This window comes from Pleurodeles waltl, chromosome 2_2 (assembly GCF_031143425.1).
Source record: "Pleurodeles waltl isolate 20211129_DDA chromosome 2_2, aPleWal1.hap1.20221129, whole genome shotgun sequence".
NCBI lineage: Eukaryota > Metazoa > Chordata > Amphibia > Caudata > Salamandridae > Pleurodeles > Pleurodeles waltl.
Genome location: NC_090439.1, coordinates 880,004,833 through 880,023,974, shown reverse-complemented (window position 1 = coordinate 880,023,974; position 19,142 = coordinate 880,004,833). Strand labels below are relative to the sequence as shown.

Genomic DNA, 19,142 nt, shown 5'->3' with positions numbered 1-19,142 from the left:
TGGTTGGTGGTGGGGGCTCCGTCTGAGTCCCTACACCAAGCCCCTTGCCCTTCTTGGCAGCACTTGGGGGCAGGCTCCTTGCCCTTCCTGGCAGCAGCTGGTGATGGCTTCTTGCCCTTCCTGGCAGCACGTGGGGCATGCTCCTTGCCCCTCCTGGCAGCACTAGGGGCAGGCACCCTTTCCTTGAGGCTGCCTGGTGCTCCGGACCCTTTCCCACCACGAGTGGGTGTGGAGACCACTCGTCCCGTGGAAAGGGTGGCTGAGGTGCTTGCCTGGGTTTTGCCACCCTGGCCAGATATGAAGGACGGGGAGGGAGGGGCAGAGAAGAGGTCAGTGGTGGAGAGGAAAAACTTCTTAGGGACATTGTGTTGGTCTGGAGGACCATACATCAGTCCGTATTGGGGTAGGACCCCATCCACCAGTCGCTCCAACTCTGCCGAGGTGAAGGCAGGGGCTCTTCCCCCCAGTCACACGAGCCATGTTAGGTTCCAGACACAGGTCACAGCAGCACATACAGTGTAGGTCCTCTCCTGTTGAAGGTCAGGGAGCAAGGGAGTGATCAGATAGAAAATGGCGGTCACGTCCGCGGCAGTGCATACCGTCACCGCCGGCGTACATCACCATTGGCCACTGTACCCCATAGGGCCCAATTATAACCAATGAAGAGTTGCACGGCGGTTCCCGACCGCCTCCCGCAACGGTGCACAACGTCAGCGGAATCACCTCACTTCCACCTGTCCCTCCACACAGGACAGGCGGACGCCATTTCAGGGGTGGTGGTGGGTCAGGCCATGGATAACTGCGTCACAGTTCAAAATTAGACATACAGGATAAATACCACTTACACATTAAAGGTTAACATCATGCATTGTACTGTTGTGGCTATGATGTTCAGTTTGTGACTGGTTCCTCACTCTTTTGTCCCATAGACTGCAACCGCTGCGGATGAATAGGAGATGGAGACATACCCAGTGTACAGACCCCTGGTGGATTTGGCAACAATGGAGGACAGGCACATTATCCTCACCCATAGACTGGACAGGGCCACAATCATGGAGCTGTGTGCCCAATTGGAGCCTGACCTAATATCTGCTATCCGTCACCCCACTGGGATCCCCCCTCTTGTGCAAGTCCCATCTGTGCTCCATTTCTTGGCAACTGGTTCTTTCCAAGTGACAGTGGGCTTGGCAGCAGGAATGTCACAGCCAATGTTCTCAATAGTGCTGACGAGTGTTGTTTGCCCTGATTAAACACATGTGCAGCTACATTGTTTTCCCCCAGGTGGAGGATTTAGCCACAGTGAAGGCTGACTTCTGTGCAATGGGACATATCCCCAAGATCCCCGGCAAAATGAACAGCTGTTCAGAAATCGAAAGAGTTTTCACTCCATGAATGTCCAGATGGTATGCTTGGCGGACCAATACATCTCCCACGTCAGTGCTAAGTATCCTGGGTCAGTGCATGATGCCTTTATCCTGAGGAGTAGCAGCATCCCAAATGTGATGGGCCAACTACAGAGGCACAGGGTGTGGCTTATAGGTGACCCCGGGTACCCACCCAGTAGATGTTAGTGTATGTGTATGGTGTGGTCCATATAGGATAGTGTGTGCCTAAATGTCCCTCAAAACTAGCACAGCTACTGACCCCTGTGAGGAATCCCAGGACAAGGGTAATAGAACGTTACAATGAGGCACATGAGCGAACAAGGATTATCGAACGTACCTTTGACCTCCTGAAGGCCAGGTTCTGATGCCTCCGTCTAACTGGGGGATCCCTGTGCTACTCATCCAGGAAGGTCTGCCAGATAATCGTGGCATGCTGCATGTTGCACAACCTTGCCTTGAGACGGCATGTGCCTTTTCTGCAGGAGGAGGAGGCTGGAGATGGCCGTGTGGCAGCAGTGGACCCTGTGGACGAGGAGGCAGAGGAGGAGGATGAGGACAACAGAACTGCAGTGATTCGACAATACTTCCAATGACACACAGGTAAGACCCACCCCCTCTGCCTGGGACGACACCTGGTGGCCTATTGCACTTAGAACCCCACCGACACCAACCAACCACGCATGCAACCTGGGCTTCGTCCTCGACTCCTCCCTCACCATGTCTAAACAGGTCAACGCAGTCTCCTCCTCCTGCTACAACACTCTCTGCATGCTTCGTAGGATCTTCAAGTGGATCCCGACAGAAACAAGAAGAACGGTGACACAGGCCCTCGTCAGCAGCAGGCTAGACTGCGGCAACGCACTCTACACAGGCATCCCAGGAAAACGCCTCCGCCCGGCTGATCCTTGACATACCCTGCCGCAGCCACATCTCCCACCACCTGAGAAACCTTCACTGGCTCCCCGTGGACAAGAGGATCACTTTCAAGCTTCTTACCCATGCTCACAAAGCACTCCACAACACCGGACCAACCTGCCTGAACAACAGACTCAGCTTCTACACCCCCACCCGTCAGCTCCGCTCCGCAAACCTCGCCCTCGTCCCCCGCATCCAACGAAAACCCTCAGGCGGCAGATCCTTCTCATACCTCGCTGCCAAAACCTGGAACACGTTCCCTACCAACCTGCGACAGACCCAAGACCTACTCACCTTCAGAAGACTCCTCAAGACCTGGCTCTTCGATCAGTAACATCAGTTGTCCCCCCCGCCCCCTCCCCCACCCCCGTCGCCTTGAAACCCTCGCGGGTACGTAGAACGCTTTACAAATTCTATGATTGATTGCCAGTGGTATCAGGAGAGTCTAATTTCCTGACGGGGGTCTTGGCAATAGTCTCTGGCTTCTGCCTGGATCGCAGGGAACGTTTGCAGGGTGGTTCACCTTCTGCGGGGGGAGCAGTGACGGTGGCCTGTTGGTCCTGTTCCGGAACCCCCTGTCCACTAGTGGCTTTGGAGGTGGAAGGCAGTTCAGATGTCTGGCTAGTGGCAGGGGCCCGCTGTTGTAAGACTGCCTCCCTCATGATGTTGGCCATGTCTGCCAGCACCCCTGCTCTGGAGACCAGGGTGTTGTTGATGGCCTGCAAGTCCTCCCTGATCCCGTGGTACTGTCCTTCCTGCAGCCGCCTGTTCCCCTGCACATTGTCCAGGATCTGGCCCAGCGTATCCTGGGAATGTTGGTATGTTCCCAGGATCTAGGTGAGTGCCTTCTGGAGAGTCGATTCCCTGGGCCTGTCCTCCCCCTGGCGCACAGCACTCCTCCCAGTTTCCCTGTTGTCCTGTGCCTCTGTCCCCTGAACCGTGTGCCCACTGCCACTGAATCCAGGTCCCTGATTGTCTTGGGTATGAGGTGTGCCCTGAGGTCCCTGTAGTGGTGGATACACTGCTGATTGACGTGTCCTGGGGACAGAGGTATGGGTACGCTGGGTGGGTGCTCTGGTGGTGTTTCCTGATGGTGAAGGCTCTGTGGTGGTGTGTGACTGTGCACTGTGCCTGTGCCTGGGTAATCGACTGTCCAGAGGTCCCTGATGGGCCAGGTTGGTCATCCAGATCCAGGCGACCAGAGTTGCCATCATCACTGTGGGCCTCTTCTGTTGGGGGATTGGATAGTGCTGGCACAGGCTGGGGTACCTGTGGGGATGTAAATGCAGTGTTATAGTTTCAATGTGTGACATGTTGTGCATCAATGGGTTGCCCTCTTTGTTTGTATTTGCCCTGGCAGCTTTGACTTGTGTAAGTTGGTATATGGTGGTTTAGCTGATTCTGTCTAGTGTGCATGCTTTAGTGATAGGTGTCCATGCAGGTCTGTGAGTGGTGTCCATGCATTGGTATGGCATGCAGGGCTTGGCATTGGGATGAGTGGGATGTGGTGGTGGAGTGATAGAGTGACGGTGAGGGTGGGGTATTTGATGGCATGCAGGTAGGGGGTGATAGTAATAGAGTTGACTTACCAGAGACTAGTCCTCCTGCTACTCTGGCCAGGCCCTCAGGATGCATGATTGCCAAGACTTGCCTCTCCCATGTTGTTAGTTGTGGGGGACTAGGTGGGGGTCCACCGCCAGTCCTCTGTACAGAGAGTTGGTGTCTTGCTGCAATGGAACGTACCTTCCCCTGTAGGTCGTTCCACCTCTTCCTGAAGTCATCCCTGGTTCTTGGATGTTGTCCCACGGCATTGACCCTGTCCATGATCCTCCACCATGGCTCATCTTCCGGGCAATGGATTTCTGCTGCACCTGTGCTCCAGTTAGCTGTGGCTCTAACCGGATGATTTCCTCCACCATGACCCTTAGCTCCTCCTCTGAGAATCCGGGGTTTCTTTGTGGTGCCATGGGTGTTGTGTGAGTTGTGTGGTTGAGGGTGTGTAGGGTGATGTGTTTGGGTGTGTGGTGTGGGTTGCGTGGGTGGTGTATAGGTGTAGGTAGTGTGGCTCTGGTTTTGTCTGTAGTCATGGTGTCTGTCTCGTGCCAATGGTTTTTAATGGTTAAGGGTTGTGGGTAATGTGGGTGTGTGTTTTATAGTGGTGTGGGTGGGTATGTTGTGTGTATGGGTGTCAGGTGTGTGTTGTTTGAATTGTCCAATGTGGTAGTGTTTTGTGTGTGTGTGTGTGTGTGTGTGTATTTTGAGCGCGTCGGTATGTACTGCCAATGGTTTACCGTCATTGAATGCCCGCCGTGGTGATTTGTGGGTCATTATGTGGTGGGCGTTGTTCTGTTGGCGTAACGGTGTGGGTTTTGTTACCGCCAGTTTATCACCGACATTTGGTGTGGCGGACTTGTGTCTGTGACTGAATAGTGACGGATTGGTGTGCATGTGTGTCATAATATGGTGAACGGATATCTGCTGCCGCGGCGGTATGTTGGCGGCAGTCAGCATGGCAGTAAGTGGGATTTACCGCCAATGTCATAATGAGGGCCATAGTCTTTCTTTTAGATTGCAAGCAATTGCTAAAGAGGTAATCTCTGTCTCCCAAGCTCCTTCAAGACGTAATCCAAGACAAAGGACAGGGATACAGTTAAAAGCTCTGTCCTAATATTTGCAGCCAAGCAAAATCAGCTCCTTAATACCAACAAGTGAGGAGAGAGTCTGTGTGAATGCAGGAGGATGTTATTAAATATCTATCTCAAGGAGGGAGTTTATCAGACACTTCTGGTGTAATTGATAGTGACTCACCTACTCCTAACTAACAATATAGACTTAATAAAGTTAAATCATCTTCTCCAAGTGCCCGATCCAAAAAGTAGCAATGAATCTGATCTAGCAGCAGAATCAAATGGTTGAATCATCAGTTATCAGAGGTTTAAGTTTGTATGTTTGATATCACGCCAGCTAGGCAAAACAAACATTAACATCAGTACACAAAATTGAAACAAATTGATTATAGAGTACGCCTTTTAAAATTATTCTGATCCATTATGTACCTACCTGAACAATCCATTAAGTGAAACATTCGGAAGCAACTCATTAGATCATCAATTAATAGCATATATCCAGAAGTGGACAAAGACCAGACAAGAAATTAGACATGCGAAGGCTGCTAATAAAGTGTAAAGTGTGAGTTACTAATGGAGGATTTTATATAAAAGTTACTCTATACTTTTCATACCAAATTCTAAAAACATATATCTCCAGGCACTGATTCTAATCTTCTTTGGAATATTAGCAACCCTAGCATACCAGGGATATGGATCAACAATGGCTCTAAATAAAATACTGAGGGTGTTTTCCTGTATCAACCAGACTACACAATCCATCGCAATTTCTTTAAAATGTTCCTGGTTGATAACACAGTCCTTTACATTTTATCACCACTATAATGACTTCTTGCAAACAACTATCTGTAGTTCCCTATAGACAGGTATTAACAGTTATTTTCAGTCGGATCTGAGCATTGTGCAAAATAAAATGCAAGCGGATGAGAACATGACAATGTGTTAGTTTGACAAAAGGTCAAATAGTCAAATCTGAGGTCTTTGATCCAGGATTGGTTATCCTCTGTTTAGTGAAAGCAGGTACTTGGCCCAGTCTTAATTTAAGCATCCACCTTTGGCATTTGTCTCATTTTAAATATGATTGCAATACTGATCACTAATCTCTGAACAAAAGGTGAGATGGTTGGGATATATTTCTGCAGTCCTCCAAGTCTTTTTTTTTTTTTTTTTTTTTTTTTTTTAATAATAACTCCTACTTTGACCAGATGCTTTACTAGCTTTTTCTATGTCGTATAGACCTTTCCCCTACATTTTATGTTATATCTATTTCTATATCTCTTATAATTTAAAAATAATTTATATATAAACTTTAACCAACTCTCAGGCTTAGGACTGCCTTACTGAACCTCCCACTGGGTTTGAGATATAAAATCAATAGTTCACTTCTCTTTGCTGATGCTTGCAGCTAATATTTGTTATTCCCAGCTCTAGCCTCAATGCTCTATACAGTAATCCTCTCGGTAATCCAAGATATTTTATCTAGATGTTAATTTCTTCGATCTGGGGACATGTCATGTTTTTACAGGCAAAATCACACATCCATACAACAACAGGTTAGTTATTTTTTTATTATAGTTCTCCCTGGGAGCATAAGCTCGCTTATTCCCTAATAAGGAGTCTGCAACAACGTTTGCTCGCTGTTCTTGTTGATCAGTGTGAAATTTACAATTTAGATTAGTTTTAGAAAGGAGACCAAAATAGTTATACTCTGAAAAAAGTTTTGTGTTTGTCTTAGAGACATTTATGGGTAAATCATTGCTAGAACAATATTCTGAGAAAACATGTATTTGTTGCTGTAAGTTTACTGGGGTGAGGTCAACTAGAATTATGTCACCGGCATAGAAAATTGATGAAATAGATTCAGCTCTGAATTTTGGAGGAAACAAATACACTGTTCTTCAAACTGCAGGAGCATCTGCTATGTACTGAAAAGAGAAGAGGCGCTACAATACACCTTGCACCATTTTGTGTACTCCTATTTCTAGTGAGGATCCATTGTTATAAGTTTAATTCTGTCAATCCCCCTTCGTGTAGTTGCATTATTAATTTCAATGGACTGGTGGTATTCTCCAGTTAAACATTTGTTTTCCAAAAATAGTCTTGATTTATGGTATTGAACGCTATTGATAAATTAATATATGCCACGTAGAGGGATGTTTTAAAAATTAAAAAAAAAAAAAAAAAAATCTATGCATTTGTTCAATAGAAACTGTTACAACATGTGCTTGATGACATGCGAGTGTCGCATCTCTCCCCTCTATTACAGAAAGCATTAGGACTGTCCTTGTGCAAGAAATATCACTTGTGCCAGGTCGGCATACGGAACACACCGAAAAATAATCAGAGTAATCCCCACCGGATATGTCATCACACTCATTCAAGACTGCTCTACACAGCTTCATGTCGTATCATCCAGGTGTTCTCCAGCTCTGAATCACTATGTTAATTGAATGAATATAGCATTGCCCTTCAGGCTGCCAAGTCATCTGAGACCTTATCTGCGCAGGACAACCACATGTGCTGTTCCTCTGCCACTCCGCGTTCCAACACATCTCCCACCCACAACATCTCACTTGGGATCAGAGTTCCCATCTAACCTCTGGCGATTCGGCGGGCGTTTAGCAAGCAAGAGTGCCAACTGTAGGAGCTTTATGAAATCCTAAGACCCCTGGGCTTCACCGCTACACCCAAGAGGCATGCTTCTGGTGATAGCGGTATCACCATACCCACTGCAGTCTCATTGTGCAGCACCACCGTCCTCCAGAAATCCCACACACCAGCGCACTGCCCCGCCAGTGCAGGAATGTGGTCCCCTCCACCCCCAAGCAAGGACAACCCAGCATCCTGCTGGGATCTATACAGTTAAGCTGGGCAGGCGTTATATTTTGAGTCATCAAGGTCAACCCCCATATCTTGATCCATGCTGCCTTCGCATTATACATAGCCATCACCAGGTCTGTCTGGAGAGCTTTATAGAACAGGGAGATAAGATGCCTTCCCTCCTCCTCCCCTTTGAATCAGCCCCCAGCAGTTGCGGAGGCACTTCCGAATACGTACACCAGTTTCTTTGCAGTGTTCATTAGTTTAGCCAATTGTAGGAAATGACCTCTCGCCACGTTAAAGGAGGCCTGACATGACAAATGAGGAAGACCTCCCCCAGATATAAATCCCCTGCCAAGAGGCATCCTCCTTCTTTTCACTGCTCCATGGACATGTCAAGGTCGATGGATTGGAAGGGCTCCAAGTCCCAAACAGATAATTCCCTATCAAAGGCGGCTCTGTGTATAACTTTCCTCACCACTGACTCCCATATCTGTGCAGTATGATGGCCCAAATAAAGTATGGGTTTGACCCCTTTAAGATGAGCAGCAGTGGATCAGCACTGATCAGACCAGCAAAGAGCTTTTTCTCTCAGTTACAAATGTCCTTCAACCATTGAGTGGCTTGCTGCAGATGTACTGCATAATAATAAAGTTGTATATCTGGAAGGGCTCCCTCCTCCAATGTCCTTTTTAAGACAGACAGCGCCCCTCTACTCCTCCCTTTCCCTCATACCAAGGAAATAAGGAGACTGTTTAAAGTACACAAAAGTGGGTGGGAATCGGGGAAATTTGCATTTTGCACCAGATATAAGCACAGTGGAAGGAAGACCATCTTGGCAACCACTGCCCTCCCCGTGACCGACAACAGCAGGATATTACCAAATTTGACCAACCTAGTGAGGCCCTGCACAACCCTCTCAACATTAACCCACTGATGGTCCCGCCTCTGTCCTGTTGTCCATAATACCAAGGTACCGGAAGCTCTCTCGCTCCCTTCGTATTACTAGAGCTGGCAACAGATCTGACACCAACATAGCCAACCTTCCAAGAGGGTACAGCAGCGTTTTCATGATGACACGCAATCCAGACACCCTCCTGGACCTCTCCAGTGTCTCAGCAAGACAGGTGCTACCTCTGTAGGTGAATGGATATATATTAGTGTGTCCACACCCATGCTTCCAACACCACTTCTCCTACCCTAACGCGGTCCATAGGTCCCGTATAGAGTAACTAACCCATTCCCAGAAAACCTTCCAAACTCCTATCTCCCGATGCATCGACTTGAGACAGTTCCACCCAACCGTATTGAATGCCTTCTTGATAAGCGACACAAGAGCCATCTCAGAATCCCAACCAGCTGTTTCATGTATGAGTGAGACACCTCAGACTGGGGATTAACCCACATTGGTCATCATGAATCAGTCTCCGGATGACACCCTACAACCATGTCACCAGCACTTTACAGAGAATTTTTGTATCAGAATTTATCATAATGAGCAGTCAATAGGAGGAGGGATCCTCAGCCCCCCATTCCCCTCTTGTTTCCAAATAAAACAGATACGCATGGTTAGGGATAAGATGCCAAATCTCCACCCCTCTAAAAGAACTTCCAGTAGGTTTTCCCCAACTGTATCCGTGTAGGCCTGATAGAACTCTGCAGGGAAACCATCTCCATCCGGGGTCTTGGCCCTATTCAATTCCCAGAGTGCAGCCCTGAACTCCTCCAGGATGAGTTCCTCATCCAAGCCGTTGGCCTCATCCAGGGAGAAGCAGGCCTCGGCCGGCCCCTCAAAGAACCCTTTTATCTTGTAAGGGTGGATCTCTTATCTGCTTGTTAAACTGTCCGAATATGAGTTATACGAGTGCTTAGTATGTCCTCCTGATGTGTCACTATCTGCTTCTCCCTGTCCCATAGTCTCAGAATTGGTGGGACGTCCTGGTCATGCTTCAGTATCCAAGCCAATAGCCGCCCAGACTTATTGCCCTCCCTGCGAAGACACTGTTGATAGTCAATAAGGTTATGACTGTCTAAGGTATTCTGCCTCCTGCAAGAAGGGATGTCCAGCAGCTCAGCCCACCAGGTGTGTCACCAACTCCCTCAATCGCACAAACATTGCAGCACCTACCAATATCCTCATCAACATTGGGGGGGGGGGAGAAAACAGCCCCCCCACCTCGTATATGAAGCTATACAGTAACCAAATGTGCTGCCTATCCATGCATACTATAGCTGCCAGGACCCACAGTCTAAGCCCAACCCCCCCCCCCCCCCCAACCATTACCTAACACATTACGTGAAGAGGGCTCCCCTTCCCACCTCCCAGCACATCCACAAATCCTCTTGCAATCCACTCCCCAAATGAGTTAAGCGCTAGTGACAACAGTAAAACTAGACCACCCTACCAGCCCCTCGTTGAGACTCCACCCTCCCCCCCCCAATGTAGGAAGAAAAAGCAAGATACAAAAGGGAGCAAAGGGAGTTGTTGAGCAACTCAGGAGGAGCAAGCAGGGTCTCCTTCAACCATCAGGATCTGGTATGGATACGTCTGCTGTCAATATTGGTTCTGTCTCTTCCAGTTCAGGAGGCTCAGGCTGCAGTGCCATAGTTCCATCCACCTGGACCATAATGCACTCCTGGGCACTTCCCAAAGTGGGCTGAGTTCCATCATACGCAGTCTCCCCCTGCAACCTCCAGTTGTGGCTCCTGGATCCCCTTTCTCAACAGGTTCCTGATCTACATGACCCTCGCTTGTCCCTGGGCAGCTAGTCCCACATCTCCAGCCACCCCTATGCTTTCTCTGGTAAATCAAAAAAGTGGGACCTGCCCTCAGAGATCACCCGCAGCCTGGCTGGATAAAGGAGCATGTATCGGAGGCCCATAGTGTGCAGCTTGGCCTTAACTTCCAAGAAAGTCTTGCGATTGCCCTGCACCTTGCCAGTGTAGTCAGGATAAATGGAGATATTGTGGTTCTCGTAACATGGGTTATTAGTTTCTCAGGCCGTCCGTAGGATACAGTCCCTATCCCTGTCATTCAGGATGCGCGCTATGATGGCACCCCAACTCTAGGGGGCACCACCAATGCTCAATGTGCCCTTGCTATGGCGAAGAAGGGTGACAACCCAGTAGGTTTCAGCATTCTACAAAACACACTGTTGCACCCTCTGCCCGCACAGGGAACCCCAGCAAGGGGACATTGTTGCAGCACGATCTCCCCTCTGCATCCTCTACCCTAATTTCCAGCTGAGCAGTTTGAGTTGACTGCAGCCATTTGTTGCAGGAGCGCGGTGACCTCCAATTGTAGCTGAGTAATTGACCCCCTCCGCAACAATCATCTTGTCAGCCACCTGCAGATCAGCTCAAACTGAAGTTCACCTTGTCGATCTTGCTCTTCAGTGCAGTTCGTGCACTCTGATTAATCTCAGTTAGTTCTGCATGTGAGGGCTCCTCCACCTAGACATCCGCAGACCCTCACAGCAACCCGCACCCTGGCGCGTCTGTTGCTGACTAGACGCATCAACGTGCGTAGTGTTCAGTGGTATTCCCCTGAGTTGGGCCCACCTGCCTATCCTGCCAGATCCCGCTCTCCACGGATGCCCCCCAGCAGTGCTCCATGCGATAGTTATGGTTAAGTGCATAGTATCCCTACAGAAGCCCTGATCCTCTTGGGCTCATCCACACAGCTCCTAGTGCCGAGTCGGTGGGTCAGAGGCAGGCACTGTCCAGAAATGAGACCCTCCACGGCTGGCAGCCTGCAGCCCATGTGCTGCCCAGTGTGCTCAACTATTCCACAAGTGCTGCCAAAGTACTCCTTGTTGCCAGTATCCAGTGTCTCTTATAGCCCTTAGCAGTGGGCAGTCCTCAGGGCTCCCGCTGACAGGATCCGACGCCTCATGATATAGACAGTATATGGTGCAATTCATGCTGGGGTGAGTGCGGGCCCCCCATTGCAACAAATCTCCTCTCTCAACAGACCATCCAGGCCCCTGCGCATGGGGTACCTGCCATAATTAGCACCAGAAGGAAAGCAAGGGTCTTCAGTCTGCGGCAGTGCCTCCCAGATTCTCCTTAATGGCCTAATTAGGCCAACTGGAAGCCGCAACGTCTCCTGCTGCACAACCAGAGCAGCGCAGTCCCGCAGGGCCCCCGAAGGTTCATCGCACATAGGCTTATCAGGTGGTGAAGCCTATCACTGTCCAAGGCCGCTTTCAATAGTTTCGCTCTCAGGCCTCCATAAAAGGTCTGCCACGCCATGTCCTCATCCTCTGGGACAGCATGGCCCATGACAGTCAACGTCTGGATAGAAGAGGCAATCCACCCAGCCCCCACGCATCCAACTCCGCCCAGTCGCAGAGCCCCAGTGAAGTCTGCAGCCATCTGGTTCCTCTGGCCACCTCCTGCAGAGTCACTCCTGGAACTCTGGTAAGTTGCGACGATGCAGCTGTGCTGCGTGCCAGTCCTCTGATGAGATGCGGCTTGCAGAAGGCAGCTTCCAGGTGAAAGGTGGGGAGAGAGGCACGTCATCCAGCTGTGTGCACTCACTGCCTCCTGATCTTCTTTTGCCAATGTGGTGCCCCCTGTAATCTGCAGTGATCCAGGTACGGGGTCTGCCACAGCTGCACGACCCCGTGCTGGCCTATGCAGGCCTCAGTTCTCGGCTGCAGTCCGATGTGGTCTATCTCTTTAATGTGTGCCCAGGATCAGCAGGGCTAGTCCCATCTGCAGTTTTAGTGGCACATCAAGGTCCCAGAAGGAATTCTTGTAATACCTAGCGTTTGATGTGGTTAGTGATGCCAGGACAAATTGAGGATTCTGCATGGTCAGAACCAAGCTGCTCAGGAACGCGTCCTTACGGCCATCTTGTGTGGTCACGCCCCCATAGGGATGCTTATTTAACAATATATTCTTTGTTATTTTTCGACCAGTAGTTTTAGTGAAAAGCAACCATTGGATAGTCTTTCCTAAAACCCAGCTGGGACTCTGGTAGGACCTCCTGCTTTTCAACCTATTCTTCTAGGGATTGCAGCAGATGGTTAGCATATATTTTACTTGGTATGTTCAGTAACGTTATTATAGGATCATTTTTGGAAGGGCATGTGAGCATCTTTCATAGTTTGCCTTTCTAAGAGACTGAGGTTTTGTTTCCGCTGATTACTGATGAAAAGATGGGAGTTAGTATTTGAGGCCATAATTTTGAGGCCAGTTTTAATGTGTTAGTGCTTACACAATCTGGGCCTTGTTTGGATCTTTTTAGATTTGTAATGATTTCCTTAACTCTTGGTATTAAGGAGTTCACATTAGATTTGCCAACAGGGGACTCCAAACAAACTTTGAATGGTTAACAATGGTGTCTGTTGATTTATTATTTTTCTTTCCATATGTATCTGAGATATAATTCACCCACTCCTCCTCTGCAACTCGGGGTGCTTCTATTGTCTGCCTTCCCCACAATGTTTATCCACTATATCCCAAAAGGGCTTGGATTACGTTGTCGATGACACTGATCACTCCTATCCATATTGTTTCTTTCTCCATCCATGCAATCTTTTGAAGTTATTTTTTAAAGTCCTTTCTAGATTGTTTTATTAAGTGTACCCTGGTATCAGGGTCACATTTAAAACCATCCCTTATATTCATATATAACTGTGCTTCAGCTTTCACTTTCTGCCGCAGCTGTTTTCGCTTTGATCTATGTCCTTTATTAAATAGTTTACCATATAGATGCAGTATTGTTTTAGGATTCATCTATGTGTAGGAAATCAAAAGGTAATGAATCATTTTAAACGTTGAACATTTCAAGTAGGATGTCTACATAATCCTTCAATTATTCTTACAACTGATTTGGTAAGTATTATGCCATTTATCCCTTATTTTCACTGTATTGATTAAGGATAGCTCAGATACCAGAGGTAGAATTGATTACAAGCCCTGCATAAAATCTAACCAGGAGGTAGAGAAGTTTAAGATGTCCATCAATAAAACAAGGAAAAATGAACATGCGTATAAGCCTTCTCAGGAGGGGAAAATTGGTAGGTATCAAATGCTGAACCTTGTAAAAGAGACATTCCAATGATACAACCTGAGGCTGCTGCACGGCCAAGCACTAAAACTGAGCAGATAGAGAATAGTGTTTGTGCCAGCTTCACTAGGATTCATGGAATCCCACAAATCTCAAGCAGTCGTCTCCAGGATGAAGGACATCTGCATCAAGCTCAACTCTAACAAGACTGAGATCCTCATCCTGGGACCATCCACATCAGCCTGGGACAACTCCTGGTGGCCATCGACCCTCGGCACACCCCCACTCACACCCCAGCAAACCACACACACAACACCAGCATCATCCTGGACTCATCGCTCGCCGAATCAACTCAGTCACATCCTTCTGCTTTCACGCACTCCAACTTATCCGGAAGATCTACAAATTGATCCCAAAGGACTGCCGCAAAACCGTAACCCATGCCCTGGTTACCAGCAGACTCGACTAAACGCCCTCTATGCCGATACCACCCAGAAGAATCTCTAGAAATTACAGCATATCCACAACTCTTCCGCCAGACTCATCTTGGACATTCCCCACTTTGAACATATCCCAAATCCCCAATCACCAAGGCCCATCAATGAACTAGAACCCGCGTACCTCAACCACCCCATCACCGTATGCCCCCCACCAGACCTCTCCGCTCAACAAGCACTAGCCACCATACCCCGCATACAGAGGACCTTGGCTGGTGGGAGATTCTTCACCTACCTTGCAGCAAAGAGCTGGAACACCCTGCCCCTGCACCTCAGGAATTCACCGTTGCTATCCCAATTCAGGAAGGACCTTAAAACCTGGCTCTTTGACTGAAGTTCACAGGACAAACCCCCTTAGCGCCTTGAGACCCTTATGTGTGAGTAGTTTCGCTTTATAATCCCTGATTTGATGTTTAATTTTTTAAGTTATTTCACATGTAAGTGTTGTGGAGGCTTCTGTTGATACACTGCCCTGATGATCCTCTAAGTTGGAAGCATTGTACTCCATTATGCTTTTCAGCCACGGATCACAACGCTAAATAGCTTAGGTTGGTATAGCAGTCTGAACTTCACCCCCCAATAACATTGCAACAATTGTACCTTTCTTTCTCTGGTCTCCAGCATCCCCTGTTTCTTGCAAATTTTCCCTAGCCAGCTATTAAAGCTGGGCCACCAATTAATACATTTCGCAATCCAGAGCTCCGAGTCTTTAGATTCTTTTTGACCATTTCAAGATAGTTTACAATAACCGCTGTAGCCCTCCATCCCTTATATCCTACCTGAGCGCTGTAGTGAGAGACCTAAACCATGTCTCAGTTATCAGTAGATACTAAAAATAATAAAGCACCCTTGGTAGGATTACCATCTTGGAAAGAACAATCTTGGCCATTCCAGGTAGTTTCAGGGTTTGCCAATCCTTTTGATCTATACAAATGCAGATTCTATCACATTGAATACAGCATGGGTTTAGGGGCCCAGCAATGTCTTGCACCAATGGACAAGGACTGCAGGAGTGTGGACCCTATCAATGAAGCACTATAACAAATTGGTGCTGTAGCAAATATTTGCTTTGCAGTTGTATTAACAACTAGCAGCATATGCATGAGAAATATAAGCTGTGTAACGCATCACTGTATCTAATATTATTTACATAAGAAAGTTCATAGTACATTTTGGACAGCTGATAATATTATGTAGTACAATGAAGCAACAATCGCAGTTCTTTCAAACTGCCAGTGACTCAACCGTTTGCTCTACTTAGAGCAAAGGATGATGGTGTGCTGCTTATGTCATCCATGGTGACTGTTCCATGTCAGAAAGAAACTCTCCAGTGTGCAGGTAATCACCAAAGGGATAGTCTAGCTATTCACTGCCATGCTTAGGCTTGCAGGATACAACATGTAGAAAAAAAAAGATTTTTTTTCTGTGCCATCTCCTTTGCTTTTTTAAAGTAAGAATTAATTTTGACCAAGAGTTTCATTCTAGCATTGGTGCTCCCAAGTTAGATCTCACATTTTTCTTAGAAGCTTTAGAAACATTTACTTAATCTGTATTGTAGGAGTGTAACTATAAATTGCCTCGGCTTTTGATTGCCTGCAAAGCTATGACTGCACACTTCACCAGGCCTATGTCCATAGGTAGCCTTTTTTAATGAAGTATGTTAGATTTCCCTGTTACATGCTTTTAGGAAAACCAGCAGTTCTTATGCTGCTCCTCACAATTAATTTCATGCCCCACAAGTCTGGAATTGTCTTTTATTCATACTTCTCATAGCTTTCAACCACTGTAAGGAAATTCCTCTTTTTGCATGTTCACCCCCCACATTTTTGGACCAATGCTGCTGGTTTTTTTTACTCTCAGACTGCAGTGAGACCTGCTTACCAGACCATTGTGCCAGACTTTGAGGGACCCCAACCTCTGTGGCCTAGTTTTCCCCACTTCACCTGTGGGCTGTGAAACAGCCACAAAGGCACCCCCATTGACCGCACCACAGCCGGAGCATCCTCTTGCCTAATCCCTCAGCATCAGGACCACTCCATTGATGCCTACGGTGGTTGTCCTGTAAAGTTTGGATCTTGCCTTAAAAGGGCTATGGTGGCCAGGTAACTGTCCAAAGAATTGTTTCTGGCCCCCTAGACCGATTTCCTTCTGGACTTTGGTCACCCATCACGGGCCGGAGATGCCAAGCTAACTATTACAAACTTCAGAAGTTTCCAAACATTTTGATGGCCAATGCTTGTCTGATATAAAAGGTATTTATTGCTTCTAAAATCTGTATTTCCAGAACCCTCTGGTAGAGTTTGAGGCTTAAGGTCTCTAAAAATTCATTAAAATGTTGTCTATTTTTATAAATTGGTGTGTTTCTTTTGTGTCATGTGACTTGAGGAGGGAATTACCATCCTGGTTGCTGTCCGTTCTAGAACCAGGATAAATTATTGTAGTGACTTAGCTGCAATTTCATTTCTGATCTATTTTTGTTAAGGTATATTTCGCTAATTATATTTTGATTTCATAATTATTTGCAGGTTGTTCCCTTTGGAAAAAATACAGAAAAAAGCAGGATTTCGTTTGCGGGAAATAAAAACAGCACCTTCCCTGAGATCAGAGAAGAGGGCCTCTAATAGCATCTTATATCTTGTGTTTTTACAAGACTGCTCAATACAACCTCATTAATTATATTCTTCAGCCAAGGTTTCTTGAATGTTCTGGACTCTCACATCCTTCTGTTTGGCAAACAGTTTGAGAGAAGCAGTGAAGACCCTACTGTGCACCGGTATAGAGTCAACTCGCAGAAGGTCTGGAACTCATGTGGAGGTCCTATGGTGTATATACCACATTTTGTATGTTGCAGGGCAAATGTTGATTCTTCACTTGTAAGTGAAGCTTGGTATTTTAGGTTCATGTTTTCTTCATTGTGTTCAAATTTAGTCTTTTAGGGTTTGATTTTATGTTAACATTCTTCAGGAATGAAACTCTAACCCACTTAGATTTACTTAGCAGGTTTGAGCAACTCCTATAGCAGACACTGCCTACCAAGTGCCCGTGGGCATCACAATATTTTTGTAAACAATCCAACTTCAATGATACCTTATTTTAAAAGGTTGTCAAGCAGCATGCAACGGTATTAACTTCTTTCTCATCAAAATGGAATTTGTGTGTCAGATGACAAGAGGCAAAAAATCATCTTTGGGTCTTGTACAGTAGGTCGGTCACTATGTCCAACTCTTGAGTTTTAGAAGACTGCTGTACCCAGCTTTACTGACCCCACAACACTGTTTGGAATCTAGCAGCTTATCTTTGGGTAAGTTAATCTTTGACGTAGGCAGGTAGAGCTCCCTTTAAATTCCAGGAACTTAAATTAAATTATAGCTTGCCAGTTAAGGCATACTTCGAATTTAGGCTGTTCACAAACTAGTGTAATCATCTTTACTTTTAATCAGGCAGCCAGCTAAACAGGTGAACCAAAAACAAACTTCATTGAGTTGGTTAAAGAAGACGGACATCACCACTGTCCCAGTCTTAGAGCCCATGCTTATCCATGTCCAGCAACCCAGCTTCCAGGTTTAGGGAGCCAATGTGAATGGAATGTGGGAAGTCAGTTTTGTGGCTGAATGACAAAGACAAGAATATCGTTCTTTGAGCCATTCATTTTAAGGCTGTTTTTACTAACTGATGCGTGAGCCATTATGCCCTGCAATATGATTTGCAACTTGCCCTGGGCGTGCAAACATAAATTAAACAATATTCTGTGTTCTTTTAGAGGTTCCAGTATGACCTTCCCTACATATTTAAGAAGGTGTAAAAGGGGAACCGTATTGAACTCCTTTGTGACCTGTTCCAAGCGTCTCCGGAGTAAAAGTGCCACATTTTGAATTATTTGTGGCCAAACCTGAGGTTCTTGAATCAAGACACTCTGCGAGTGTTATGTTAAAGAGGTCAGATGGGTCAGGACTCTCTAGTGGCTGTTCTCAACGAAAGATATGTCACATGTATATGGAAGAAAAGAGGCTGGAGAACATTGAGAAAGGAACTACTGTCCTCATTAGCCCAAATATGTATAAACGTAAGATTCTTCTCAACATCACACCACAATTAAAGATAAAAGAAAGGGGGGTTATATTTCTTCGAGTTACAGTGAGCAAAGCATGTTCATTATGTTTGCTATCATTTCACATGTCATTGTTACATGTGCTTCTTTGTACTTTCGAAGAGGTCATGCCTAACCTCCTGCAAAATATTTAATGTGCAAAATGGTAGCTAAATAGAATAGTAAATACAATTTAAGCACGAATCTCTGCTTTCTACAGGGCTACAATATAATGTTTATAGAGGTATAAAATGAAAATGTTTGCGGAAATTATGCCTGCACTATATAATTTGTTTTGCACACTTCATTAATATTTTACCTTACATGTATTAAATGTTAATATCATAAAATGCTTTTGTACTGTGAAAATGGTTAAATCTATGCGGTTTGAAATAGTGTATCATAAAACTGCAAAAGAGCACTTTAATAATCAATGTAAAAGTGAAAACATTAAGTGCTGGTTATGCTCAATCTCGTTTTGTGTTATTTGTATTTACAAATGAATAAACTATGTTGAAGAAATCCAATTTGCATGCTATAGTCAGACCTCTGGGAAAGAGTGGTATAGGTATGGCGTTATGAAATATTTGGTATTTTATCCGTTTCCTTTTTCAACTAAACAGTAAATTGTTTTAAAGTATTTTTCGACTCCGTCACCGTCGTGGTTTTCATGAGACGGGGAAAGGATAGGAGAAGGCGGCAGTGGTGGTGTCTGCCTGGCTTGGTCTGGTTTGACCTTGTGATGGTGACTGTCCCTTGACTGATTTTCACTGGTTGTCAGAGGGGAGTTGA

The 19,142-nt window shown here is 46.4% G+C and overlaps 1 protein-coding gene across 3 annotated transcripts in view; it reads left to right on the top strand.

Annotated features, from left to right (window-relative positions):
* Positions 1-18,866, top strand: part of SNX31 (sorting nexin 31) — a 254,818-nt gene extending 235,952 nt beyond the window's left edge. For 2 of the 3 annotated variants that reach the window (XM_069220562.1, XM_069220558.1), the window contains exon 14: positions 16,789-17,033. In XM_069220562.1, coding sequence (XP_069076663.1) covers positions 16,789-16,884 — 96 coding nt within the window. In that variant the 3' untranslated portion in view covers positions 16,885-17,033. Of the gene's footprint in view, positions 1-16,788 lie in introns of all 3 variants that reach the window. The other variant, XM_069220559.1, reaches the window with a different exon arrangement.
* Positions 18,867-19,142: the final 276 nt, after the last annotated feature.